Source organism: Cinclus cinclus, chromosome 17, assembly GCF_963662255.1.
Source record: "Cinclus cinclus chromosome 17, bCinCin1.1, whole genome shotgun sequence".
In the NCBI taxonomy this organism is placed as follows: Eukaryota; Metazoa; Chordata; class Aves; order Passeriformes; family Cinclidae; genus Cinclus; species Cinclus cinclus.
In genome coordinates, this window is record NC_085062.1 from 2863105 (window position 1) to 2890512 (window position 27408).

Genomic DNA, 27408 nt, shown 5'->3' on the forward strand with positions numbered 1-27408 from the left:
GGTGGCGCCGGGCCGCCCGTCGCCCGGGAAACCGCGCGCGCCCGCCCCGCCGGCCAATCACCGCCCCCTCCGCCGGCGCGCGCACCGCGCCGCAGCCAATCAGAGGAAGGGCTGTGCGCCGCCACGGCGGGGCCGCCGCGACGGGCCGGGCGCGAGAGAGACGTTCCGGAAAGAGAAGGGTCCGCCCGCTGGCGGGGCTGCTCCCCTGAGCTGCCCCGCACTCCCCCGAACTGCCCCGCACTGCCGCTAGGCCGCCGATGGGGACAGCGAGGGGATGGGCTGCGCTTGGGCCGCAGCAACCCTGAGGAGTTATCTGCTAGGTAAAGGAACAGATATTTTCCCTCAGTGCTGGCACCACCGAAGCACCGCAAATCCTGGGGTCGGTTCTGGGCCCCTCACGTCAGGCAAGACCTTGAGGGGCTGGAGCGTGTCCAGGGAAGGGAACGGAGCTGGAGAACTCCTGAGGGAGCTGGGAAAGGGGCTCGGCCTGGAGAAAAGGAGGCTCAGGGGGGGTCGGGCTCTGCTCCAGGGAACAGGGATAGAGGAGAGGGAATGGCCTCAGGCTGGGCCAGGGGAGGGTATGGTTGGACATCAAGTGAAATTTCTTCACTGGAAGAGTAGTGAAGCACTGGAAGGGGCTCACCAGGGAAGTGGTGGAGTCAGCATGCCTGGAAGTGTCCATAAAACAAGTGGACATGGCATTTTGCAATAGACTTCAGTGATTGATCACAGGTTGGACTTGATGATCATGGAAGTATTTTCCAACTTTACTGATCCTGTGATTAATGATCCTGTGTGGCCTGAGATAGCCACACTTGTACCAGGTGAGGTACAGGTGACCATGGGAAGTGGCTTGGTGGGGTTACTGATTTTGGGAGCTCTCTAAACAGACACAGAGTCTGGTTTAAAAAAATATGCTTATTCTGCACAGGCTACAAGATGGAGGTTTCTGCAAGTCAAACACCCCAAGGGGTAAAAAGTTACATATTTTCTACAGTAAAATTTAGATTAACCCACCTATCTAATACCTTTTCTCAGTACTCTGACACGAGCATTTCCATGTTACAGAGAACACCACAGAGTGAATTCACTCCCCTCTGGATTTCCTGCGAGTTAATTGTGGTGCCATAAAGATGTTTCCACATGTAAGTTTTTATTTTCTCGATAACTTGTTAAAGTACTTCATTAAGGCATCATATTCCCAAAGAAAATACTCCAATTATTATAATAGTTCTCATTTTTGTAAGTGAGAGCAAAACAAAACTCAATATTATTATACATCTGCATGTCCCCGGGGATTTCCATTGCGCTGTTCCTGATTCATGCCTGGGGGTGGTGAGAGGAGGAGGCAAATCAAGCGGGGAGTAATTTTCTAGGATACATTTACATTTAAGAAACTTAACATTGTAGCTTGCTGCTGCTGGCATAATTAATGATCGTTTCCTCACCCACAATGAACTCATTGAGCTGTGTCTGAATACAGAACGCAGGAAGTAACAGCAGCTATTATGTTATAAAGGTCAAATTGCTGACAGTTCCTGAAAATAAAGCTCGATGGCCTGGGTGGAAACAGGGAACTGGTGGCGTGGCAGGGCAGGGAGGGGAGGGGGATGAGATAAAGGCAGGGCTGCAGCCGGCCTGTGCAAGGACTGGGAAGGGAAAGGAAACGACAAACATCTGGTTCTGATGTTTCTGTGCAACGCTCTGAAGCCAAAGTGTGAACTCTGCTGACAATCCTTCAGTGCGTGGTGCAGAGAGAACATTTAGAATACACTTTTAAAGTATATTTAAATCAGCTCTCACGCCTAAAAAACAGCAGTGAGAGATTACTTTGATTGTATTAAATCCAAGATTAGGTAACACAGTTGAAAAAGTCATCTTTTATCTTATCTAGAATAGGCTGTGCCCAGCAGCAAGGCCAGAGGGGGCGCCAGGATGATCTGAGGGATGGAGCACTTCTGTGACGAAAGGCTGAGAGAATTGGGGTTGCTCAGCCTGGATAAGAGAAGTTTTGGGGTGACCTAATTGTGGCCTCCCAGTGCCTGAAGGAGCTGATAAGAAGGATAAAGAGAGACTGTTTACAAGGGCCTGGAGTGACAGGACACAGGGAATGGCTTCCAACTGGCAGAAGAAAGGGTTAGATGGGATTTTGGGAAGAAATTCCTCCCTGTGAGGGTGGGGAGGCCCTGGCACAGGGTGCCCATAGAAGCTGTGGCTGCCCCTGGATCTCTGGAAGTGTCCAAGGCCAGATTGGACAGGGCTTGGAGTAATCTGGGATAGGGGAAGGTGTCCCTGCCCTGGCAGGGGGTTGGAAATAAATGATCTTTAGGGACCCTTCCAACCCAAACCATCCTGATTCTGTGATTCCCTTGATTCTTCCCACTGCCATTAATATCCAACCTGAAATCCCCAGATAAAGCCTAGTGATTAAATTTGTCTTTTTTAACTCCACTATTAAATTTTGAAGATTGTTAAATTAAAACCAAATTAATATTCCTGGGTAGAATCACTTCCCTACCTCTGCCTCTGGTGCTGTGTAAAACCTTGGGGGATTACAGAGCTGCAGCAAGTTGTTGTCACTTGTTATTTGGTGGCAGAAGGAAATGGGACATCTCGCAGTAATAGATTTAAATCTTTTAATGCTGCTTTGGCACAATCCAGGAGGCTCAGCAAGGGCAAGTCTTTTATTAATAGAACCCCTTGAAATGCTCCTTTTCACCCACAGAGTAGCTGGCACAGTTAAAGATCCTCATTTAAAACCCCCAACGTGGTTACAGTCTGGGCACACTAATGAAGTAAAAGTAATCTCAAATCACATGTTAAGGACATGATTCATCCAGATCTGCCCAAATTAAGGCAGGAGTGGCAAGTGCAGCTGCCAGCACTGTCACCAGATCTCAGCTCTGTCAGGCCCACGTTACTCCCTAAAACATCTGTGTTTGGGAGGATTTCTTGTTAGCTAATCCTCAACAGAGAAGAAGGGAAAATGTTGGGTTTTGCTTGGTTTGGGACAGCTTTTACCCCATTACAGCAACTGCATGGGGACTTCTCAAGTTTTAATTTAATATTATTAACAAAAATATGTGTGAAACTTGGTACTTCAAGGGTGACTGAATTGACAGAGTTTAGATGACATAGAACTTCGTAAAAACCAAACTGTACTGATATTTTTAAGGTGTCTTAAAGCAATCCTTTGCATGAGAAATGTGAGGAATGTAAAGTTATATTCACAAGGCTTTTCTATTTTTTCTCTTTGACTAAAATGGCAAGCTATTATTGGGGGGGGGGAAATGACGTTTTTTATTAAGTCATGTGTACAAATTCAGAGCATATCTGAAGCTTGTCAAGGAGCACAAGCATTTCTGAAAAAAAGGTGACCTGCTTTTGAATTAAAATATGGTGTCAGTGCATATCCAGAAATCGGGCTGTGTGCAGTATCTGCTCTTATTCCTGAAGCTGCCAGGACTGTGCCATTCACGTGGCAATTACACACTTTTTTTTTCTTTTTTTACCCACTTCTTGTATCTCATTTGCTCCAAAAATCGATCCTTCCTGCAGAAATTACCAGATTGCATCCAACCCTTTGTAGGGGTAAATTTGATTTGTGTTCCATGTTTATTTTCAGCCACTTTTGTCTGTTCCTCTTTTTGGCAAAGGCCTGCCTGGTTCTTGGCCCTGTGTACTCTTACATAAAGCTTTCCTGAAGCCTTGGTCAGGTTTGTACTGGTGGGGTTTCTTTAATGTAATCTTCTGGTTAAAAGCTTTCAGTTGTTGCAACCTACAATTATTATTTTATATATATATCCCACTCACAGCCTAGAGAAAATAACAATGGCATCTAGGAGCTCGCTGGAAGTGGATTTTTAAATAGTAAATCTTTTCTGAAGTTTAATGGTTCTCACCAAAGGGCTTGGTAGAATAAAACTGAAAGAGGGTGGGTTAGGGTTAGGTGTTAGGGGGAAATGCTTTACTCAGAAGGTGGTGAGGCCCTGGCACAGATTCCTGAAAGTATCCAAGGCCAGGCTGGACAGGGCTTGGAGCAACCTGGGACAGTGGAAGATGTCCCTGCCATGAAGGGGTGGCACTGGATGGGCTCCACAGAGGGAGAATCCACAACCTCCCCAGGCAGTTCCAATCCCTCCATGGAAAGAAGCTCGTCCTCATGTTGAGGTGAAACTTGTTATGTTTTAGTTTATGGCCAGTCCTGTTCATCGGGTCACTGGGCACCACCAAAAAGAGTCTGGCACCATCCTCCTGGCAGTCCTTGGAGATGTTTGTATGGATTGCTGAGATCCCTTCTCAGCCTCCTCTTCTGCAGACAGCTCCCACCGACTCTCCTTGTAAAAGAGATGCTCCGGAGCCTTCATTGTGTCCGTGCCTTCCGCTGGACTCTCTCCAGGAGCTCCTTCCCTCCTGTCCTGAGGAGCGCAGAGCTGCACACAGCACTGTGCCAGGGCCGAGTGGAGGGGCAGCGTCACCTCGGAGCCACCCTCGGTGTCTGTAAGGCTGACACCCTCGGTGACACCCTCGGTGTCTGTAAGGCTGACACCCTCGGTGACACCCTCGGTGTCTGTAAGGGTGACACCCTCGGTGCCCCATCGGTGACACCACCTGTGCCACCCTCGGTGCCCCCCGCGTGTCTCGGCCCCGCCGTGTCCTCTGCTGCTATTGGTCGCTCCCGCTCGCCGTCGGGGCGCAGCAGCCAATGGCGCGCGGCGCGGCGGTTCGGCAGCCAATAGCGCGCGGCGCGGCGGCAGGGCCCGCCCTCCGAGCGGCGGCCCGGCGGGGTCGGCGCGGGGCGGGGGCGACGCGGCGCTGGAGCGGCCATGAAGGTGAGGGGGGATCCGTGAAGGCGAGGGGTTCAGTCAGCCGGGAGAGCGCTTCTCCCTGGCCGAGGAAGGAAGGAAGGAAGGAAGGAGGAAGGGGAGAATCGGGGAGGGTGACGGGGCTGGGAGCCCGGCGGGATGTCCGGGCCGGGCCGCCCCTCCCGGCTCGCCTCAGGCCGCGGCCGCCATCCCGCCCGGCTCTGAGGGGCGCCCGGGCCGGCACCGCCGAGCTGAGGGGCCCCGCGCTGAGTCAGGAGCCGGGCAGGGCCCGGGCCGGGCCTGTGAGGGGCGCTCCGGGGGGGCCGGAGCCACGGTCGCTCCCCTGAGGCGCCGCTCCGCGCCCGGGGCTGCTTTGCCGTCCCGGAAAAGCTCTGCTTGTTCCAAGGCTGGGTGGAAAGAGGAAGCTTCGGTTAAAATGTGATTAAAAAGAAATCCCTCCCTCCCGCCGCTCTCCTGTCGTTCTGCGGCTTTGGGAGCACACCCAGCTTGCACAGGTGTGTCAGGAGCAGCAGGTGAAATCCTCGTCACGTAACTAAACATCCTTAAAGCAGAAAACAGCGGCAGAGAAGTTGGAACGCAGGGTTTTGCTCCTAGGAGATGCACATGAGGTATGGAGAGGGAAGATACCGATGGCAGCTTGTCCGTGGAAGTGGAGACTGATGGTTTAGGTGCAGAAATTGGGAATATTCTCAAGGGAGGGATTTTTTGGTTTAGCCTGTTTTAATTTATGCGTTGTGTTGGTGCTTTCCAGCTATTTCTTTTACAAAACACTATAGAGAGTCTAGACGCTGTAATTAAATCATCAGTTAATGACCTGAGGGCATAGAAGGAATCCACAGGTAACTTAGGTTAAGGAGAAAATTAATGCCTTCATCGCCCTACCTTTCACCTTAAGCAAGTGGTTGGCAGCAAGATATTTTCTGTTTGATGCTGATAACTTCAGTGTGTCCAAAATGGCTAACAAAAAGTTCCTAAAAATATATGTGTTTGGTGTTGACAGTGATGTCTGAACAGTTGGTACAGGCTCTGGAATAAAATAAGTCTAAGAAGCAGGTGTTAAACTCTCAGGCCAGGCTTGTGGTATCAAATATCTCATGTCCTTTTAGTCATTGTGTGTCCTGGTGCTGCTGAGCAGTCCATAGTTGTGTAAAAAAGGAAGTTTAATTTTGACAGATCCTTTCAGTTAATTATTTTATTTTTCTGTTGTTTGTATGTGGCTGCTCTGAAATATTTTAGGTATGTAATTAACTCCCCAGTTTTGAAGAATAGGTGATGAATGAGAGGAATGGTTATGTTAGAGCTTTCCCTTAAGATGAGAGGAAGTATTTTTCAGAAGTTCCAAGTTTTAAAACTCAGGACTCTGGACTGTCATTGGTATTTCTGGCAAGTTAATTCCTCTTGCCTAATAAACGAGGATAATTATGTTTTGTCCTGGGAAAATTAATATTAATGTGTTTCCACAGTGCTTGTAGAGAAGAAGTATAAAACAAGCTTTAGTTTGAGGCTGGAGTGAGCTGTGTGAGCTCCCTGGAGGTCAGGGAAGGGCTGCTGGAGTTCATTCCCCTGGAGGAAGCTGAGGAAGATCTCCTGTGCCTGGGCACCCCAGGGCACGGAGGGTTCTTGTTTCACCAGGATGAATTCTGCTGTTGAAATACCCATAATGATGAGAGGATTTAATTAGAATGTATATTTGGTGTTGTAACAGAAGCTCTTGTTCTTACCTTTTGTGCTCTGTGGTTTGAAAGGAGACATTCTGGCCTATCCCCAGTTATTCTGGCATTAAGTTCCCACAAATGTAAGAGGATTGTGTTCAGTTCAGGGCAAATGTGCAACTTCATCTAGAAATTAATGTAGTTACTACAGGAATTAAAGCATCATGTTACAGAGCTGAAGTGTGTGTTCTGGTGGGTTGGGGTTTTACAGCAAGAATTAAAAGTCTCCAAAGCAATTATTTTCTGTCTTGGTGCTTTGGGGAAAAAAAAAAAAAAAGAAAAGATGCTGCCCTGGAATGAAAAAGAGAACAGCTGTTAAAGAAAAAAACGATGAAAAATTAATAGTGTTTAAAGGAAGTTGTATCCCTCAGCTTCCTTTCAGGGAGAACCTGATGTGGTTCTGTGTGCCCCTGGTGTTTTTTCTAGCAGGGAGCCACCTGACAGTGATTAAACTTGTGACCTGCCCAACTTGGAGTCCAAATTCCACCTTTCAGTAGAATATGAGCTTTTGATAAAGAATCCAATGCTAAAGGCTTCCAGGGATAAAAAGTAGCACTTTGTTTATGTGTTCAGAATATCCAGTGTTTTAAGATTGTGTGACTCAAAACTGAGATATAATCAATAGAAAATAAGTTTATTTAGATTTTTTTTTAAACTTGTGTTAGACATTTTGTAAGGCAACGAAACAAGGAGGATCGGGGAGATCTTGAAAAATGTTTTTTTTTTTTTTTTTTCAGTGAAACCAGACTGTAATTATCTTCTAACAAAGGTTGGTTTTCAGGTTTGAGAACCAGGAATTTTATTTTAGAGAGAGTTTTGTGAGTCGTGCAAGAGCTGGATGAGTTCTGGAGCAGATCCTGCAGGGACGGTTCTGCATTAATCACAAGTTGCTGTTTCTGCCTGTCACCGTTCTGGGCTTTGCCCCTCACCTACAATGGGCTGTCTGTCACTCCTTCCTTGCTCTGCTCTTGCATCACTCCTCAAATTCCTGACTCTGTTTGTGGGGAATTCTCTGGGAGAGGAGTTGTGAGTGTGAGCTCCCTGTGCCCGCCTTGGCCTCTGGGAGGCAAATCTTTCCCACTTTGGATTTAAGCTGGGAGTGGAGCTGCTCTGTCACAGCCATGTGTGCCGAGATCCTGGAGCTCAGGAGCTGGCACCACAGGCTCCTGGGATGGTGACAGATGGAGTGAAGTGGCTCCTCAGCAGCAAGTCACATCTGATGTGAGCTTTCAGAGGCTGATTTTCTGCTCTGTGATGTTTTCAGGCGGGAGCTACTTCCATGTGGGCTTCCTGCTGCGGGTTGCTGAATGAAGTTATGGGTACGGGAGCAGTGCGTGGCCAGCAGGCTGGCTTTGGGGGAGGTGCTGGCCCATTCAGGTTTACACCAAGCACGGGCTTCTCAGCATATCCAGCTCCTGCTGCAGCCAGCACCAACATCGTCTGCAAAGCCTGTGGACTCTCCTTCTCAGTTTTCAGGAAAAAAGTGAGTATATTTCCTAATGCGCTGCATTTTTACCCCTCTGAACTCATCTGTGGCTTACTGGGAGATGAGTGTTTATATCTCAGAAACCTGAGGCAGATATAGGCAGGGAGGGAGGAAGTGCCTTATTCTGAGGTCACAGGAAATTGCTGTCAGCCAGGATTAGAAGTTAGTAAGTCTGATGTTCATTAGTCCGATGTTCATTAGTCAGTGACACGTCTGGTCTGGGCTGGCCTGGAAATTTCTGGACTCTGATTTGTAAGATACATGGGTTAACTTCAGAATCTTAAACAGTAAAGCACATCTGGTTTTGAAGATGGCACCAGATAGTGTCTGAGTGACTGAACAAACTGGGTGATGGAAAAGTTAAAAACTCACAATTAGATATTAAAACTTCTTTCTGGAGGTTCTCATGCAGTTCTGGTTGTTTCCTCACCAGCTTCAGTTCTGCTCAGTGCTGTTGTGCTCCAACAGCATCTTCCTTCTTTGGGAGGCAGTTGGTGGGTTAATACAGATAAATAAAACTGAGACTTAATATTTTATTATTTCTGTGTATCACAACTGTCCAGATTGTTATTTTGTCCCCTCAGTGACCTAATCCTCTGTAGCACTTTCAGATAATCATGAAGCCTCTTCCCTCAGTTTGTGTGTTGTTTTCCCCATATGTGTCCTGTTCACATGGCAGTGGTTCATCTGGTGAATGAACTGTTGTGTAGGGACATTTCTGAAGCCAATATTGATTTACGATAATCCTGAAAACCTTGAGGAATTTGGGTTTGTTCACAGCAGCTGGAAGGAATGCTGACAGTCTTGTCTATTCCAGCTTTTGTGTATTGTGAGTCCTTTGAACAAAACTCTCTTGAGCAGTGACATCTGGGCTTTTGGGAGTATTTCCCTCCCTTGTGATTCATCACATGCAAGGCCTGCTTTGAGTTCTTGGAATCAGTTGAGGAAGCAGTAGGTTCTCTAAAGTTTGGGGTTATGCTGTTGTTTTGCACATGTGAAAGGAGTAGTGACAGTATATTCAGAAGTATTTTAACAGACCATAAAATGGGTTTTAGTTTCGTTTGTTGTCTAAACTACAACTTAAGTACTTTATTAATTTGTCTATTCGTAATATTTTTCACTGAAACCTCAAGTCGGCTTCAGTAGTGCCAAAAGAGTGAGACTCCCTCGGAACACTTGCAAAACTGACAGGGCAGTTTTCTGTATTTCAGTCTTAAAAATTATGTCTGTCACAGCTGACAGTGGAAGAGCCAACACTAAATTCTGTAGCCTAGAGAAGGAGAGAGCAGGGCCTGGATTTGTTTCCTGTGACCCACAGCTGAATGGTTCCCTCCTTTCCCCTCAGCACGTGTGTTATGACTGCAAAAAAGATTTTTGCTCAGTTTGTTCAGTCTTACAAGAGAATCTCAGAAGATGTTCCACTTGTCACTTGCTGCAAGAAACGGCCTTCCAGCGCCCTCAGCTAATGAGATTGAAAGTGAAGGATCTGCGTCAGTACCTGATCCTCAGAAACATCCCCACGGACACCTGCAGGGAGAAGGAAGACCTGGTGGACCTGGTGCTGTGCCACCATGGCCTGGGCTCAGAGGAGGACATGGACACTGGCAGCTTGCGTTCGTCACGCTCACAGACCTCGGGCTTTTTTGCCCATCCCTTTTCCACATCTGTGTCCATGACAAACCCAGGAGAACTTGCCAACAGAAGGGGAAGCACGGGAAGTGGGACACCTTCACGGGTACAGTGATTAATATCTTTCATGCAATAGCATTGCTTTATATTTTTTTAATAGTTACATATTGAAAAAAAAAACACCAGTTGATACAGTTTGGAGGGGCAGGAAAAATGCCTTTTGTACCCTGCATCTGAAAGCTGGAGATAGTCAGCAAAGATTCCTAGTTCATGTCAGAAATGACTTAAACCTGGAATGATTAGTAGCAATTGGAACTTCCAAGTGTCATTTCATTGTCACCTGTTATCCCTTTGGTAGGAAGGAAAATGTTTTATAAGGCAGTAACATGGGTTTTTATCCTGACAAGTTTCATTTTGTACACAGGGGCAAACGGAAACATCTGTAAATAATGAAGAAGAAGAAAGTGCAGAAGAGCAGGTGAGATATAAACTATCCAAAGAATAGGTTTTTGGCATGTGATGCCATACATTGTTTTAGTTCTCTGCCAACATTTGGCCTCATGCTCTGGTTCTTCCAGAGTTAGCTGTGTCTAGCAATGAATGTCTGCACACACTGGCTTCAAAAAGAACTAAACTTTAGCCAAGCTGCTGCAGCTTCACATGCTCCAGCTCTGGTGCTCTGAACTAACCAGGGCAGTTAAAACCACACAACTGATGTGTTTCAGACCCCGGGGCTGGCCAGGAAGAGAGCCAGGGCCTCCCTGTCTGATATTTCCAGTCTGGAAGACATTGAAGGGTTGAGTGTTCGGCAGCTGAAGGAAATCCTCGCCTGCAATTTTGTCAACTACTCAGGATGCTGTGAAAAATGGGAACTTGTGGAAAAAGTGAGCAGACTATACAGAGAGAATGAGGAGAACCACAAGACACGTAGGTTTATTCTTTATTTCTGCTTTCTTAAGACTACTGAGTTTCTGATTTCCGGTTTCTGGTTTGTTTCTGCCAGTGGAAAAACTTGGTATCTGAACTCGGTCTGCTCTGGTGGAAAACCTGGGAAATGTGTTTTAACAATGCAGGGTGCCCCTAGAGCAGCTGAACGTGGCTGTAGTGATTAAACAAAGCTTTCCAGGATTGTTCTGGTGTTCTGAGACTTTCTCCCAAAGCTTGGAGAGCTCAGCTTTCACGGTGAAGGTAAAACTGCACAACCGAGAACTGGTTCCTCAGAGAACTGGAACCTGGCACCTCCATGTGCTTTGCTGGGTTTCACAGTGCATTACTAGAGCTGCTCTGTAGCTCTGCAGATCAGGGCACTTCAGGTCTGTTACTGCAGAATTAAAATCTACAGCAAAAAAAGTCCAAGTGCTTTGGTCTCAGTTCACATTTTCATGATTAATTTTGTGGTTCTGTGGCTGCTGTTCTACCCTGTGCTCCACGCAGCAGTTGGAGTCTTTCACTTGTGCAATTTGTCCTCAGACCAATTCCTGTCATGCAAAACTTGAGAAAAAAATTTTAAACTTAGTATTTATTTATTTCACCATGCCCTGATGGAACGTTCAGTTATTGATGGGGATGGTTGCTATTTGCAATGAAACTTGACAGGTTCTGTTCACTTCTGCCACCTTTATGGCCTACTTAAGGCTTCCACTTCTTAGTCTGCTTTAGTATTATTGTGTTTAATCTTCTGAGGAAAGTGTTCTGCCAAACAGTGAGCTCCAAGATGGAAAATCAACATGCTCTGAATTTTAATCCAGCATGTTATTTCACAGTCATTACATTCTGAATAGAAAATAGTTTCTTGAGTTTAAAGAACGAAGCCAAATATTGGATGTTCACTCTAGGGGCTTTCTAGTTCTTGTTTCTTTGCTTATTTTTTGGAGGAATATAAAGTCGTGGCTGGGGTAAAAAGGTTCATGTGAGGGGATGGAGGCTGTCTAGGCTGGAACTGGCCTGGGTCTGCAGGGCCCAGAGCCGTGACCTCCCTCCCTGTTGGTTTGCAGAGGGGGAGAGGGCGCAGCTGAACGAGGACGACGACAGCCTGTGCCGGATCTGCATGGACGCGGTGATCGACTGCGTGCTGCTGGAGTGCGGCCACATGGTCACCTGCACCAAGTGCGGCAAGAGGATGAGCGAGTGCCCCATCTGCCGCCAGTACGTGGTGCGGGCCGTGCACGTCTTCAAATCCTAACCCAGGGCAGCATTCCTGGGGACGGGATTCCTGTGGGCGGGAGTGCTGTGCCCTGGGGCACGCGGCAGCGTTGTTGTCTTGGTTAAACTCGGCCTTTTCAACATCAAGATGTAGAAGATGGTGAAAGGTTTTTCAAGCGGCTCCTGCAGCGCAGGGCTGGGCAGGCCCAGGCCCTGCCCCACTGACCTTACAGCCCACAGATTGTTGGAGTCAAACTGTTTACAGCAGTTCTTGCTCTCTTCTGAAGAATCTCACCTGTCCTTACGCATTCAGCACTCGGCAAGTGGTCAGCAAACACCTCTGCTTGAGCCTATTAGCCTGTGGTGTTCTCTAGTGCATTAGAAGCAATGAATATATCAGTTGATTATTCAGCTTTTCCCTGGCGATAGAATGTATCTGTTCCGGCGGCCTGGCTGGTGTTGGACACAGCTTAGGAAGCGCTGCCGTGAACTGGTCCTGCACAGAAGCCCTTAAGCAGTCTTGCTTTATGCTGATTGCTCCCTCTGAATGTCTGTCATGACACTGTGTGCTGTCTTGGCTGTTCTGTCAGTGTACAAAACACTCCATCACGTTGCAGGGCTCAGGGGTCACACTGGGCTCTGCCTGGTGGGCTCCAAAAACCAGTTACTGAGTGGTTTTTAGTTTAGGAATAAACTATTTTTTTAAGAAGGGTACTGTAGGTAAACCATGTTGGCGTGGTCCTTAATCTGCTCATGCTGTTGTAACTATTAATCTGTGATGATTATACTCCATGTGCCGACAGCCTGATGTTACTGTGAATCCTGATCAGGGGCACCACCTTGTTGCTGCTGAGGTGGAATGTACAGCATTACTAACCTTAACAGGGGAGGCAGGAGCAGGGACAGTGTTTTTTTTTCAAATCTCCTGTTCACAGACTTTCACCCAAAGCCAACTCACCCAAACCAGCTTCCCAGGGGCTGCTGAGGGCCCTGTAGTGCCTGGCCAGCTCTTGGACCAGGGTCAGGCTGAGGTTTGTGCCACGAGCTGGGGTCCAGGTCCTCTTGAAGCAGGAAGGTTCCCTCCCTGTAGGATGTCTGTGAGCAATGACCTGGGGAAAGGAGCAGCAAGAGGAGCTGGTGCTGGGGTGAGAACAGGATGCACGACTGTGCCTGGTGAAGGTCACTGTAAAAAAGAGGTGAGCAAGGACCATGGGTGTCCAGTTATTTTTAAAGCAGAGGTGATTAAAGGTACAGTGTCTCCTTTAAGTCTCCATGTTGCAGCAAAGCTCCAGAGCCAAAGCTGTGCTTGGCTGAGGGTGTAGCACCTGAGAACTGGACCTGTGCTGCACTGGCACCTGCTCTTAACTTCTGTGAACTGTTAGGCTGGCGTGGAAGAGATAAAGCAGCTCCTCCTCACACAAACACAACTCCAAGCTCTACTGGGTTTTTTTTCAGAAGGGAGCAAACCTCTCAATGGCTTTATTTTTTAGAAGTAACTTTTTAATGGTACTTAATTCCTGGAGTCTGTCCAGAGGGGAAGCTAATGAAGGCAGACATGCCCTCAGTGTTATTTCCATGCTGCTCATTAGCCACTCAAGCTTAATAAAGATGGGTGACAGGCTCTCTCAGCCTCTGTCTCTTTTCTTAACCAGCCCTGGCAGTGCTGGGGGTTACTCGGCTCCAGTTTTAATGTTCTCAGGCTGTCAGTGCTCCCGGAGCCTGACCTGGGCAGGTCCCTGCTGGAGGAATGGAGACGTGGATGTTACAATGCCCTGGAAAATGCTCAGAGCCCTGGGCCAGAGCTCCCTGCAGCCACTCCCCCCTCCGCCCCGACAGAAACGCGCAGAGCCAGCGTCTGTTTTTGTACAATTGTTTATACAAATTCAACAAAGGTAAAACTGCATCAGGAAGGTCTACGAAAACAACACCATACAACAATGGCACTTATGAATGCAGAATTTTACAATCAGGAAATAACCATGTTATAAACCTTAAATGAGAACTCAACTCACACTTCAAAGAAAGAGAGACTACGTTTGACCATTTATTCTACTGCTGGACTCACTGTATAAATTAATTTTATATTGAGTACAAGAGCTCATGCTACAGAGTGAAACCCTCCTATGTGCAAAAGCTGAAATTGGAATTTTTTTAAAATTTTGAGAAAAAGGTGATTTCTATACAGATAAAAGTGTTTTACTTCAACTATAATTTACACCTTATTTCCACAACATGCTTATGTCACTTCTGAAGTATACAAAGCAGGATATAAACTTCCATTAAAACATGCTTTAAGTTGAAAGTATGAACCTACTTTTCCTGACCTGGGCACGTTTGTAGATAGATACTGCCTACGAAGTATAGGTTAAGTTCTCGCCTACCATAAGTAAAGATAAAAATTGGCAATCAAAACCAAAACACTGGTAATGCATTCAAACATTGCATAAATAATTTTTAAACAATTTTTGTACAAAAATAGTTCTGCATAATGTAAGATGTAACAAAACAAAACGTGTTAAGAAGGCAGAAATGCAGTGCGTGGTCCACTTAAATGACACCAACTTTTTTTTTTTTCTTGTTTTAAGAAATGAAAAGCAGAAATCAAATTTACACTACCAAGCACATGCTGTGGTACTTTAAATAACAGTATTTCTTGGAGCTCAGTCCTCTTCCAGGGTGTGAACAATTATCATCAGTAACAGTCGCCTTATGAATTTGCATAAGAGCCAGTGCAGGACATCCCAGGTGGACTGAATTAGTGGCACAAGTTGAAATTCTTAACATGGGTAGTTTCACGTTGTTCTCTCCTCAGCAAGAGTTGTAAAATCCAGTCACGGCATTTTCTGATATTCCAAGTTCCCAATTGAAAATAAAATCCCTACATGTTCTTAGTCCCTTCCCCCCCTCGCCCCAGTATTTACACAAGTCCTTTAACTAACTCAGTTTTTGCAGAAGTTTTTCTTCCACCTGCCCGAACTGGACACTTACAGACATCTCTGCTATGAACTGCTCACAGCCCTCCTTCGTCACTTGCTTGCAGTACCTCAGGTCGATCTGGCAGATGTTCCCACAACGTTTGAAGTAAGACAGGCACTGGTCAGTGACCTTATTGCAGTCTGGGGAGAGGAAGAGGGGACCAACTGAACCCTGATTTTCTTCTCCAGCACGAGGAATCCCCACGGCTCCATCCCCATCCCCGGCAGAGGAATCCCTGCCAGCTCCACTGCCCATTTCCATCCCCCAGCTGTTGTGTAACCCATGGGATCAAGCCAGGCAGCCCAGATGTGCAGAGCAGCGGCTCCGGAAAATCCCCTGGGAGGACGAGTGTGGACACAAGAGCTCCTGGCAGCTGCTGCCAGGGAATTGCACCAGGAGCAGGGCAGGGGCTGGGCCAACCCCCCCCCAGCTCTGCTGGCCTGGCAGTTCCCTCCCCCCCACCCCTTACCTGATAAATTAATTTCCGTTAGCGAATCCCGCGTGGTGGTTCCGACGGCGGTCAGCAGGTTAATAGACTGATCTGTCACGTGGTTACAGTAACTGAGATTGAGTTTGGAGAGCAGGGGCATGTGCCTGATGATCAGCCGCAGCGAAGCGTCCGTGATGTCCAGCCCGGCCAGGCGCAGCTCCACGATGTTCCGTAGCTTGCTCCGGTTGTCGATCTGACCTGCAGAGCAGAGGCAGCAGGTCACTCCCATGAGCCCCACCCCTGCTGCCAGCATCCGCAGGCCTCTATGAAATGCACCGTGACACACAACGCTGCTGCCCTGGGTCAACTTCAGATGCTTTTGCCTGTCTGGAGCTTTGGAGGGAATATCAGCAGGAACACCGGTCTATTTTTGGAACAGGCATGTGGACAAAGCCACCTCCTGATTTCAAAACAGAAGGGATAAAAGTAACTGCAGGGGCCCAGCGGAATTACAAGTCGGGAATAAGCAGTAGGCAGTGCAGTGCATGCCAGAAAGCAGATCTGATTTGCTCAAAATTTCACCTGAGCTGAAATCCGGGCGAATGGGGCATGACCCACAGAACTGCTCCTTCCCTGAACTGGAAGAAAGTGTTTCCATACTCTCTAAAGTACACCCGTTGCAGCCTGAAGAGAAGAAAGTCAGACAGAAAACCAGCACGGTGGCTCAGATGACGGTTCGGCAGCCAGAGAACATCCCCGTCTCCCCGGGGCTCCAACCAGGAGTGTTCCAAGTCACTTCCTCGAACGCCCCGAGGGGCAGCACGGCCCCAGCCCCGCCGGGATCGCCTGTGGGGACTCCTGCCCGTTTGCTCCAAGGGGGACCAAGCACAGAACAGGCCCCGGGGGTGGGACGGGGCTCCCGGGCTCCTCCCGCTGTTACCTGGCCGGTTGTCCGTAGGCGGGGACAGGAGGTCTCTCATTTGTGCGTCTTTCAGTCCTTCCGCCCACTGCACGTCCAGAGTTCGCAGCAAGGGACAGCTGGAGCTACAAAGTGCCGACACTGCTATCCATGAGCACCCTGATAACAGCAGGTCCCGCAGACCTGCGGGTACAGAACAGGTTGGAGCACTGTGACCTTCCCACACACCTCCCAGTGACCTCCACTGGCACCCCCAGGCTGCTCTGACCACGGCCTCTCCTCCTGCCCAGCTCTCCATCTGTCCCAGCACTTGGAACTTCACTGCTTCCCCCAGTCCTTTCAGCTTTTTCCACGCAGCATTCATCACTTACTGGGCAAGACCTGCCTCAAATTACTTGAACTGAACAGGTCGAGTAGTCACAAGAAATAATTTTGGCTCATTTTACTGACCCCGAAGTTTTAACCCACTGATGCTTCATGTCTACGCATTTCCAGCCCTCCTAGTAGAGTCTACTCCTCTTCGAGGCCATCCCGGTCCCTGGAGATTTTCCCCAGAGGTTGCAGTTTAGACACAGACTGGTTTGTTATACAGACTGGTTTGTGATTTGGTCATGAAAACACATCACTTACCTGGCAGTCTGTTGATAAGCCAACTCAGCTGCTTTTTAGATATATTTGTCCAGCTAAGATCAAGGGTTACAGGCTGTCTCCTAATAATGCCACTAAGCATAAGTGGAGTGATGGATTTACAATGGTTTAAATCTATTTTGGTCCATAATCTTTTGTCACAGCACCTACCCAAAAAGAAAAAAAGCCAACAGCACTTAATTTGGCACTTGTTTGGATTTTGGTAAGGCTTTAAAAGCAGTCATTAAACAGTAGAAAAAACTACAGCATTGAACTGAAAATTGCAAAAGTAAGGCCAAGTATTGCAAAGATAAACACAACCCCACACAATCTTATGTATAAGTTTCAAGTTCCTCCATCAAATATATCCTGCAATAAAGCATGGAATTATTCCTACAGTATTACAAGTATCTTTGGATCCTATTTTAAGTCATCCCAGCACTTAACTAAAATCCATTTTATAGCCTGAAGTTACCACTCCTTCCTTATACTTTGACTATGAAGTCTGATTTAAATAATATGCTCATTTCCTGTGTGTTTTCCTTACTCAAGACCACTGGATTTGGGAAAACAGATCCTCCCTCTCCTGCTGTGTGTCTGTGTTATCCCTATCTACGTGGATTATGTGTCTTTTTGCTCTTTATGGTTCTGTAAGGGCAACAACGCCAAGTCTTGATGAGTGTGCAGGAGTCTGCATTTTGTCTTGTTTTTTTTCCCCTAATTATCAAATACCGTATTTAAGTAGAAAATGCATTTGGCAGGTTTCAGTGACACCAAGCAGCCCACGGAGGAGACACTCCACACACATCACCTCGCACTGGATTATCAGCCTCTCTACTTTGTGCATGCTTTGCTAGCAGGCTGTGCTGGAAAGGAGCCTGTTCCAGTCTGTCTCTCTGTCCTTGTGCACAGCAAGAACACAGGACAGGAGTCACCAGAGCCACAAAATTTCACTGAGGGGTCACTGGAACCTGGAAATCTGCACTAAAGCTTCTGCTGCTGTGCAGCCACAGCAGCTGTGTCAGGGCCACACGGTACCAGAGCACAAGGGACACGCTGTGAGCAAACACCACCAACAAAGGATTCCTGCAGAACGTGCTCTGCTGGCACAGGGGGCAGGGAACAGGCTGGCTCTCCACGTACCCTCCACAGCAAGACAATCAGCACAGCCCTTGTGAGGAGCACACCGTGGGATCCTCACTATCTCAGGGAGTATTTAATAGCTGAACTGCACAAATGCTGGCAGTCAGGAAGTCCTGGGGCAGAATGACACCAAGGCTGAGCCAGCCTGGCTGTTCCAGCAGCAGGAACACCGCTGTGTCTGACTCCAGCACAGGCTGCTCCGGAGCCCGGCACGCTGACGCCGAGGTTGACACACACAGCCCCATCAGAAATGCTGGGAACTGCTGTTTCTGAGAAAGCAACCTGAGACCTGCCACTTCTGCTGGTCACCCCTTCTGCCCGGGCTCACCAGACCTCCAGGGACAGCCCCACACCCCTCTCCCAGGAGACACCGGTGCCTCCATCACCCGCTGCCCTTCCGCCCCCATCCCGCCACACCTCGTGTCCCGCCCTCCTTACCATCTGTTCCAGGTCTTGCAAACTCTCATACAGATGCACAAGTCTCTATGACTGAGGTAGCTAAAGACAGCCATCCAGACTTCCCTCTGCATCACGTGGGCTGCCCCATCGTCCAGGGGGAGCGAGTCCGGAGGGGGGCTGATGGGAGGTGGCCGGATAACGTGCCGCTCCATCTGGATGCACTTGGGGGGCGACAGCGAGGGCGGGGGCCGGGCTATTCCCCGGGGGGTGCTGCGCAGGCTGGGCATGAGCTGGTGGTGCCTCAGCTCCCGGGGAGTCCCGTTCAACCCTTTGCTGAACCTATGGAGTCTCTCGCTGTTGTTCAACGCGCGCTTGGGTTCCTCGTTCTCGCTCTCGGGTTCAGATTTGATGGGTTGGTGGTTCTCATTGGCAAGGCTGTTCTCGGTTTTTTGGATCTCCTGGTTAAGCTCTTTGCTGAGCTCCTTGCTCAGTTCTTTATTGGGAAGCCGCCTTTTCCTCCTCATCTTGAACTTCTTCTTGTCCCGGGGCTCGGCGCCCTCCGTGCTGGGCCCTGCTGTAGGTGAGCTGGACCGAGACTGGTCACTATCCTTGGACCTGGGGGGTGCTTCTGGCAGCTCATCCTCGGGCTCCTGCTTGAGGCGCCGCAGGGGTTTGATCATGGCAGTTCGGTCATCCGGGGCCTTCCACGACCGCCGCTGCAAGGAGAGACAAGGGCTCACTGTGGGAGCCAGGCCGTGCTCAGCAGCGCTTCCCATGTGGATGCTCCGCACAGGAGCCCTGCCTGGGGCTGGGCCCCCCGCCAGCACCGGGCCCCACCCATCCCAGCACCATCCCAGCACCGGGGCGCAGCCACCGGCCAAAGGTATCGAGTTCAAGAGCCAGCAGGGATGAGGAATCCAGCTATTGGCTCACTGGACTCCAGGAGTGATAAATGTACTGATTCACCCTGCACATTCCTGCACATTCCAGGGCCTTGCCCATCTCCCAGTGGATCATTTACACACAGGAGATCAGCAGCACACCACGGACAGCTTTGTCCCCAGCACTCCGCAAGAACCCAGGCTTGGGCCGCAGCCACTGGGAACCCACAACACCACCCAAGTGCCCTCATGCGTGGCTAGAAGGGCCATTCCCAAAACCTCTGGATTCACAGCTGCCATCCTGGCTGCTCTGAGCCTCCTTTAGATGCTCCTTTACACCCAACCAAATCCTGGCCGTTCCCTCCAATGCCTGTAAAACAGGGAATGTGACATCCCAGGACTACTGAGCCCTCACAGGGCACCTTCCTCCTGCCCCAGTCCCTGCTCCCAACAAACTGCTCTGCACTCACTCCCAGTCACCCACCTCCCTCTGATTCACCAGGCTGTGTGAGACACAAACAGGCCCAGGAAGGCTTCAAGCTTATTCTGATCACCACAAGCAAGAAAGAAGTCACCAGCTGTCAAAATGAAATAGCTCTAGTAAGGAGATCTGGACTGGCAAGGAGAGGGAACTGCTGTGAGCACACTTGTTGTGTCAGAGGCCCTGTGCTTTCTCTTTCCCAATAAAGGCAGTGCCTGTGTTCCCAAGTTTCAGCCCGTGGTGCATGGTGGAGAAAGCTGATCACCCTGCCTTTAAATTAACATATTATAAAGGGAGAAGTCACAGTAAGTTAATGACAGGTTAGAATAAAAACATTACTACACCAGCCCAGTGCAGATCCTGGCACCCCTCACACAGGGCACTGATGGGTGCTCTGCTTACAGGCACTGGAATTCTGTGATCATGCCAGGCTGTGAGAGGGTAGCAGTGTGCCAGGACATCCCTGGCTCCCTGGGGGGAGCAGGGACTCCAAGATGTGCTGTGGCACACCCTGCTGAGGGGCTGTGTGACAGGGGCAGTGTTCAACCACACAGGGAGGGCCAAACATCAGTATAGGAACAGACTTTTATTCCTTGGGTCATCAAAACACAACTAGCTTCTGTATTTTAATACAGCACACCAGAAGAGAAAATATGAATCCAGAGAGTGCAGCTGAAACTATTCTGGATTTAAAGGTTTCCGTAAGAGAGAGAAATTCTGTAATTTCAAGATGCAAATGGCATAAAGTTTTTCTTCTCCATGTTTTAGTTGCTGAAAGAAAGTAAAAAGCCCAAACACATTTGTTGTGTGGTAATGTACTCAGTGCCTTCCTCACTGGGGGGAGTCCAAAGGGATGGGAAAAGGAAAGCATGGCCAGCAAGCAGGTATGCATGAAGTGCTACTGTGAATTTTGCTCCCTCTCCACCAAAGCAGCCCAAATCCCTACATCTGCCATCCTGCAGCATTCCCACTGTCCAGCCTTGCAGGACTGACTGACTCCCAGCCCTGGCAGCCTCACAGGCAGTACCAGTCCAGCCACTGATTCTGATTTTACAGTCATCATTTTGGAACCTACATGAAAATTCAGAGTGTTCCCGCCTGGCCTGAGAGCCCCGACTGTCATGTTCAGGGTCAAGTTGTCTACACAACTGCTGGGAGCAGCTCCTGCTCTCTGCAGGCACCCCAAGGTGTCCTTCCAGAGGCTTCCCAGGGTGGCACAGCCCCAAAACAGCCTCGAAACAGCTGCCAGGCGCCACCACGTGGAGAGACACGAGAAGGCTTCCATGAAAAATTGATTCTCACCTTGTTCCTACTCTGAGCACCCTTGTAAAGACTTTTCAGTTAAAGTGGGTTTTCCAGTATCTTGAATAAAACAACAGCCATAGCCCAGTGTTTTTGGCCTCTGAACATCAACCTGAATGTCCCTGTTCAAGCCCCTGTCCTGTCAGACCAGCAGCTTTTACCAGAACGGTGAAACATGGCAGTTCCTCTGGGAACAATCTGGGATTTGAGATGAGCTCTAAGCCAGGAGAGCAGAGTCAGCAGCCCCAGGCAGCCCAGACCACGAGCAGGGGTTGTGCCTTACCCGCTTTCTCATCGTGGGTTCCTGGGACTTCTCGAATTTCCGTTTCCTCCACAGATGCACTTCGTCAGACTTTCTCCTCAGGATTGAATCAACTGGAGCCTTTTTGGAATGTTCCTCAGATTTCCGCCTGGGAGTCTCCTCGCAGTCCCCTTTCCTTTTGGCAGCATCTGGCACTTCCTTGTTGTCTCTGTTAATTTTCTGCTCCTTCAGCAACGAGCCCGGGAGATTTGATGCGTATTTAAATCCTGGTCCGCGCTTTTGCTTGTACGCCAGAGACACAAAACACAAACCAACTTTATACCTCATGCATCTCCCAGCTCTTTATGTTGCCACCAGCACTCCAACACTGGTGGGTTGATCACTTTCTAACTCACAAAATTATTAGTAAGGAGTTAAAAAGTTTTATTTTTTTCCTGAGGTTATTTTTCTAACTACACAGTTGCAAGTGTCTGTCTCGGTCTGCAAAGAAATAATGTGGCACTAATTCCAACAGACACCCCACGTTTTGCATAATTGCTTGTGAATTTTTAATTTCAGGAATTTTCATTGTCAAAATTAATGTGCAGCAGTGCACAGAACTAACCTAAATATTCCCCAGGTGCTGGGTGAAGTGTTGGTACAAGTATACAAAAATGACTGAAGAACAGAAAGCTGTGAGCTTGCCTCCAACTCACAGAATCCTCACAGAATGAGCCATATAACCCTGGAATGATTTGGGCTGATAGGGACCCTAAGGATCACCTCATTCCAACCCCTCACGACAGCTAATTAAGAACAAAACCTGAATTAAGCACAAAACCAAAAGCTGGTGTTGGGCTAAAGTCTATCTACAAGCCAAAGGGAATGCTTAAGATTTTGTATCTCATTCCAGCACCACTTATTCCCATTAAACTCACTTTTCCAGTTTTCCCTGCGTGGTTGCACTTTGGACACTCCCAGCAGTTCGGCAGCTCATCGTTAACCACACCATCCGATTCCTTCACCTGTGGGGGAGACACAGCCATTCACAACTGTGCTGCACAAGCAGGAAGGTGATGACCATTCCAAGGCACACTGTACAGCTCCTGGTTTGCTGGGATGGACTGCAGCCCTTCCAAGGGAGCAGAGGCACCATCCTGCCAGTGCTGAGCAAGCCCTGGGTGCTGCACAACCACCCCTCGCTGGCCAAACTCATCTGACAAAGGGCTCAGCTCTGGGCTTTCCATAAGGTCAGTGACAACCCCAATTCACACACTCTGCTCTCAGAACAACACTGAACACCCCAAACCCAGGGCTGTGACTGCACCATCTCCAAACACCCTCTCACACCTCGGGTGTGCAAAGCCCAGTCCTGTGTCCCCCCCCGGAGAGGCACAGCCTGATCCCTCCACAGGCAGGGCTCTCCCATCCATGTTCTCACACACATTAATCCCATGGGCATTTTTAGCAGCACAGAACCCTGCACTGTAATCAAGTGTTCCTTAAAATACTTTTCTTTCAGGATCAGAACTAGCAGTCCCAGGCTGCAGCCCTTCAGCCCATGTGCCAGTGGGGATGGTGCTGCCAAGGCAGCTCAGAGCAGACAGCTTGTTCACAGCACTGGACACACAGAAGCACTTCCAGCATTTCTCACACCCCAGATCCTCAGTCGGTGTAAGGGAGAGAAAGGCTGGCAACTTCACAACCTCCAACACTGACATTTTGCTTTCTGAAAGAAAACTTATGTTTAGTGTTGTTAGACTCCAGCAATAGCACAATCCTGCCCTACACAGCTGGAATGCTCCTCATTTCTTTATTTTCACACAGGAGACTGGAGTGCTTTCTGAACAGGGAAGAGGCATTTCAGAAAAGGCATTTCTGTGAATGAAAAGCAGAGCTAAGACACACCCTCCACATAAACACACTCACTGATGGCACATTCCCACTTAAGGGTTTTGTTACATATTTAGAAATAAAAAAACCTGGAGAAAAAAAAGAAAAAATATTATTACTATCGTAGACAACAAAAACATGCTGCTGTCCAGACTAACAGCTGGGCACTGGCAGCAGCAGTGTGGCTGCAGGAGACAGGAACAAGCACAGGCAGGGATCTGCAGATTTTTCATGTTTCTGAAACATTTCCTCCTCTCCTCCCAGCACAGGGAAAAGGCACTGGCTGTGCAGGAGCAAGCCCTTGGATTTAGGAACTGCCTCCTCAAGTCCCTGAGCCAGACAGCAGCCATTCTAGTTTCACCATCCAGTGAGATTGATGACATGCCAGTCTCTCAGCAAGACTCCTGGAGTTAATAAATAAGTAAACGAAGTGGGCAGAATTTAAATACTGGTTTTATCACAACTGTGTGCCTTTGAACCTTCTTTCCCATGGTAGGTGTAAGATACTTCAGGAGTTGTTGTATACATCTCTGCCTCAGGGGAACAATTCCTGGCCCAAGCCCAAGTTGGGAACAAGTTATTTCCCGCACTGAATATAGAACAAGTGCTGCTGAAGGGAAGGCACTGCAGCTCTGTCCCCTCTGTGAAGTTTAAGGAACTGAACAGATGTGAGGAACTGTAAGCAAACTAATTAGACACACACAGACCTGCCACTGAATCTGTCCCAAGCCTTTCAGGCTGGGTGGGAGCCAGTTCTGAGTGTTTGCTGCAAACAGCAGGTGGGTGTCTGAGGCACAGCGTGAGGCGTCACAGAAACCTACCTGCAGCACAAGGTCAGCAACTCAGATCTGAACATGAGACCTCGTGCTGGGAACTCGACTTGGTAGGGATATGGAGACCCCAGGATGCTGACCTGGCATCCCTGAGGAAGAGCCATGAATTCTGGCAGTGCCCAGACTGAAACAGGCACTGAGACACACCTGGGCTCAAGCTGTGCTGGATAAGGCCTTTGTATCCCTGCTGCTCTACAAGGCACCTAAATATTCACTTCAACTGTTATCACTACATTCAGCTGAGATGGAAAAGAACAGGCTCCTAGTGGAGAAGGGAACCCCTTCTCCCTAAGCAAAATGCATCAAATGCTGTACTCAGACATGCTAGCCAGGAACACCAGCAATTTGAGATGAAGCAACAAAAATTCACCACTCTTGGTTCAACTTAAACACTGTGTAACAATGAAAGGCAGTGTTCATTCCAAAATCTCATGAGCTCCCTCTGGAAGCAGTGCTGTGCTTGCGAAACTCTCACCAAGATCATTTTCATAAGAAACCCGTTCAGCAAAAAAAGTATTTGTGTTGGTGTGGTATTTTCAAGGAAAGAAGGATGTCAGGATGCTCTTGTTCCATGTGCTCAGAAGTGTCACATCCTGGCTGTCCCCAGCACAGCTCCAACACCAGCACTGCAGGTGCTCTGGTACCCAGGGCCCCCAGAGAAGCCCCTCAAGGCTCAGTGTGCCAAGATACACTTGAGCCATCCTTAATCTAACTCCTTAGAGAGGTCCTCTGGCACTGCTATTTCATGGAGGAAAAACCCCCAGAACATGTACAACCTAATCAGGGAGGTGGAAGAGGATGGACTTCAAACCACAACCAACCTGCCCTGGAGAATAAATCACCCCCTGCACGCACCAAGCTACTCCACAAGCTCTGGGAAATGCATCTTGGAGGAAAGGACATCTGCCCTTCACTGATGCTGTTTATTCCAGTCTCCCCCAACAGTGCATTTGCCAGACACTGAGCTGGAGACGACCAGCAGTTCACATGGTGCTATTTCCCAAGTGGGACAGGAAGGGACTTTCCCTCGTGGGCAGCAGAAGCAGCTGCCCTGGGGCTGGGGCTGTATCAAAGGCTATTTATGGGCTCCATCCTCAGAGCTTGAGGGCTCCAGCAACATGTCAACATGGCAAGAGATTTCTGTCTTGCAGGAAATCATGGAACCCAGGGAAAAAAAAGCAAGGAAAGATCGATCCAAGGAAGAAGCACCATTTTCCTTCTGCTGTTCCCCTGAGCAGTCTCAACCCACCTTCCAAGATGATTCTGAAATTCTACCAGAGCTCTTTTGCCTCAGGAAATCAACAGCACCAGTTACCCACCATTTCAGCTCAGCAGAAGCACTGAGAAATTAAAATACAAGACACACAGTGAATCTCCCAGTGCTTAACTGTCAGGAACACCCAAAGCAATGCTGCTCCTAGATACCAAAAGAATACTCAGAATACCTCACATGTGTAAGAGAACAAACAGCATTTGCCCGACTTCACAGATCTGACCCACATCCTGTACTAGTCCCAAATGTCGTATGGGGAGAGGAAATCATACCTGAGCTGCCACTAGACAACAACTGTCCTCTGAACTCAGCCCTGAGGTGCCACTGACACTGCAAAAGCAGAGAAAGGAGTGCACAGGGCACTTCCACCAAGGGCTGGAACAGCAAAACAGCCAAAATTAAAGTACCTCTGAAAATGAGCAGCTCCTTCCCCTGCTTCATCAGCCTCCGAAGTTTTGTTTTAAGCAGAGCCAAACAAGCAAAGCTCCTTTTCAGAGCCCATCTGTGGCAGGAACTGAGCACCAGCTCCATGAATCAGGGAGAAAGCACAACTCTGGTTTGCCAGCTCCCCACGTTCTGCTCTAATAAATGACAGCACAGAGCTTGGTGCAGCACCACATACAGCTCAGGAGAAATGAAAGGCCAGGACAGCTTCACCCCAGGCCTGCATAAGGAAGGCACACCTCTCCTCCCAGACATCCCAGAAGGGCCCAAATGCTCCTTTCTGGGGCACGGTGTGTAAGAACACATTTGCTTTGGCAAATCACTTTAACCATAAACAAATCAGCAACAGGAAATGGCTGATCAGCTGAAAGAAACAAGCTCTGGAGAAAGGCAGCTTCTAAACGCTAATGCAGGAAGATATGCCCAAAATGACACTTTTGTTACCAGCAAAGAATACAGCTGCTCACAGGACTCAAGTCAGCCAAGGGTGAACACTCCTGCAGCCTGACACTCACTCAGGCTGCTCTCCAGAGCTGCACTCCTCCTGCTCCAACATTTGCTCCTAACATCTTTAGAGCCAGCTGCCACCCTAAGGCACATCTGTACCTGGACCTCCATGAGCAGCCAACTGCTCATCTGTACTTTGTGGGGCTCAAGAAGAACCTGCTGACATGGACTTGGGAATATCTTACCCTGAAGTACAGGCTGCTTTTGCTCTGCCTCCTCCATTCCCAACTGAAATACCTCACTTAATTAAACAAGGGGTAAAAAGAAAGAAAGAAACCCACAAGATCTTCACATGCACACACACTCAGGGGATGTCCACAGCCAGGGTCCCTGCTCCCAGGGAATGCTGTTACATCAAGGACCCTGCCTGCTGCTCAGGGCTGTGCGTGCCACACATCTCACCCTGCTCCTCACACCAGCTCTCTGCTCACTTACTCCTCTGTCCAAAGAGGAAAACCTAAAAGCTTCCCAATTTCTGTGCACCACTTTCACATTAAGGTGATAACTAATTCAGCTTTTGTTTCCAACATGTATCACATCCTTGTACTCACCTTAAGGCATCCTGGGTGTATGATTTCATTACAAATGGAGCATTCCATTAGCATGAGATTAAACTTGCTCTCCTCCTCTTCCACAGTGTCCTCTTTCCCAGCTTCTCCACACACCAGACACACAGCAGTATGAGGCAGCACTGGCTGTTTATGTATCAGAAAGAAATGATCAAGATGTGGCAGACATGGAAACACATGAGCTTAATGATCATTTACAGTATCCTCATTGCAAAGAGGAGATAAATAGGGACTAATTGTGCAAACTGACATGAAGGCAAAAATAACCTGGTGACAAATTAGGGCTGAGTACCAGACCACGCTCCACAGGACACATTTTACACCAACGTGCCCTCCCTGAAGCAATACAGGTTCAGGGAACGTTACTGGGATGGATGAAAATGCATTTTTGGTGGGTTCCTTGAATCTGTGATCTGACAAAGACATTGGCATGCAAGTCACTTCACCAGTGTACAATGGGAGGGAAAAGAAGCAACCTAGAACATCACTATTCACATCCATTAGGCTTCACAATCCAAGTAGCAATTTGGCAGCTCCCCATTTTACAGGCAGGGCAGACAGATGTTATGGGACCTGATCCAGGTCTCACAGCAAGCCCACAACAGAACCAAGAACAGCTCTTTTCCTGACTGGTAGTCCATTATCCAGGGCTCTGCTCCCAGCCTGAGCACTGCAAAAAGCTCTGCTCACTTAGA

General features: G+C 48.6%; 2 protein-coding genes across 3 annotated transcripts in view; one reads left to right on the forward strand and one right to left on the reverse strand.

The window, feature by feature from the left end:
* Positions 1-1133: 1133 nt before the first annotated feature.
* Positions 1134-13416, forward strand: RNF34 (ring finger protein 34). 2 transcript variants are annotated; one of them, XM_062504235.1, is made up of 6 exons: positions 1134-1145; positions 7803-8021; positions 9370-9759; positions 10078-10131; positions 10379-10580; positions 11648-13416. In XM_062504235.1, the coding sequence occupies exons 1-6, from the start codon at positions 1134-1136 to the stop codon at positions 11833-11835; spliced, it is 1065 nt and encodes a 354-aa protein (XP_062360219.1). In that variant the 3' UTR covers positions 11836-13416. The 2 variants fall into 2 exon arrangements, with proteins under 2 accessions (XP_062360219.1, XP_062360218.1); XM_062504234.1 differs by lacking the exon at positions 1134-1145 and adding an exon at positions 4745-4832.
* A 1305-nt stretch (positions 13417-14721) lies between these two features.
* Positions 14722-27408, reverse strand: part of KDM2B (lysine demethylase 2B) — a 105199-nt gene continuing 92512 nt past the window's right edge. Inside the window, exons 14-21 of the mRNA XM_062504372.1 lie at positions 26696-26839; positions 22133-22219; positions 21217-21497; positions 18329-19024; positions 16751-16914; positions 16142-16303; positions 15241-15459; positions 14722-14911 (exon numbers count right to left, since the gene is read on the reverse strand). Of these exons, the coding sequence (XP_062360356.1) occupies positions 14730-14911; positions 15241-15459; positions 16142-16303; positions 16751-16914; positions 18329-19024; positions 21217-21497; positions 22133-22219; positions 26696-26839 (1935 nt within the window). The 3' untranslated portion in view covers positions 14722-14729. The remainder of the gene's footprint in view (positions 14912-15240; positions 15460-16141; positions 16304-16750; positions 16915-18328; positions 19025-21216; positions 21498-22132; positions 22220-26695; positions 26840-27408) is intronic.

Coding starts and splice junctions, on each gene's coding strand:
- RNF34 (XM_062504235.1), top strand. Junction 9,760..10,077: donor GAAGTGGGACACCTTCACGG/GTACAGTGATTA, acceptor TTTTGTACACAG/GGGCAAACGGAAACATCTGT. Junction 10,132..10,378: donor AAGAAAGTGCAGAAGAGCAG/GTGAGATATAAA, acceptor GATGTGTTTCAG/ACCCCGGGGCTGGCCAGGAA.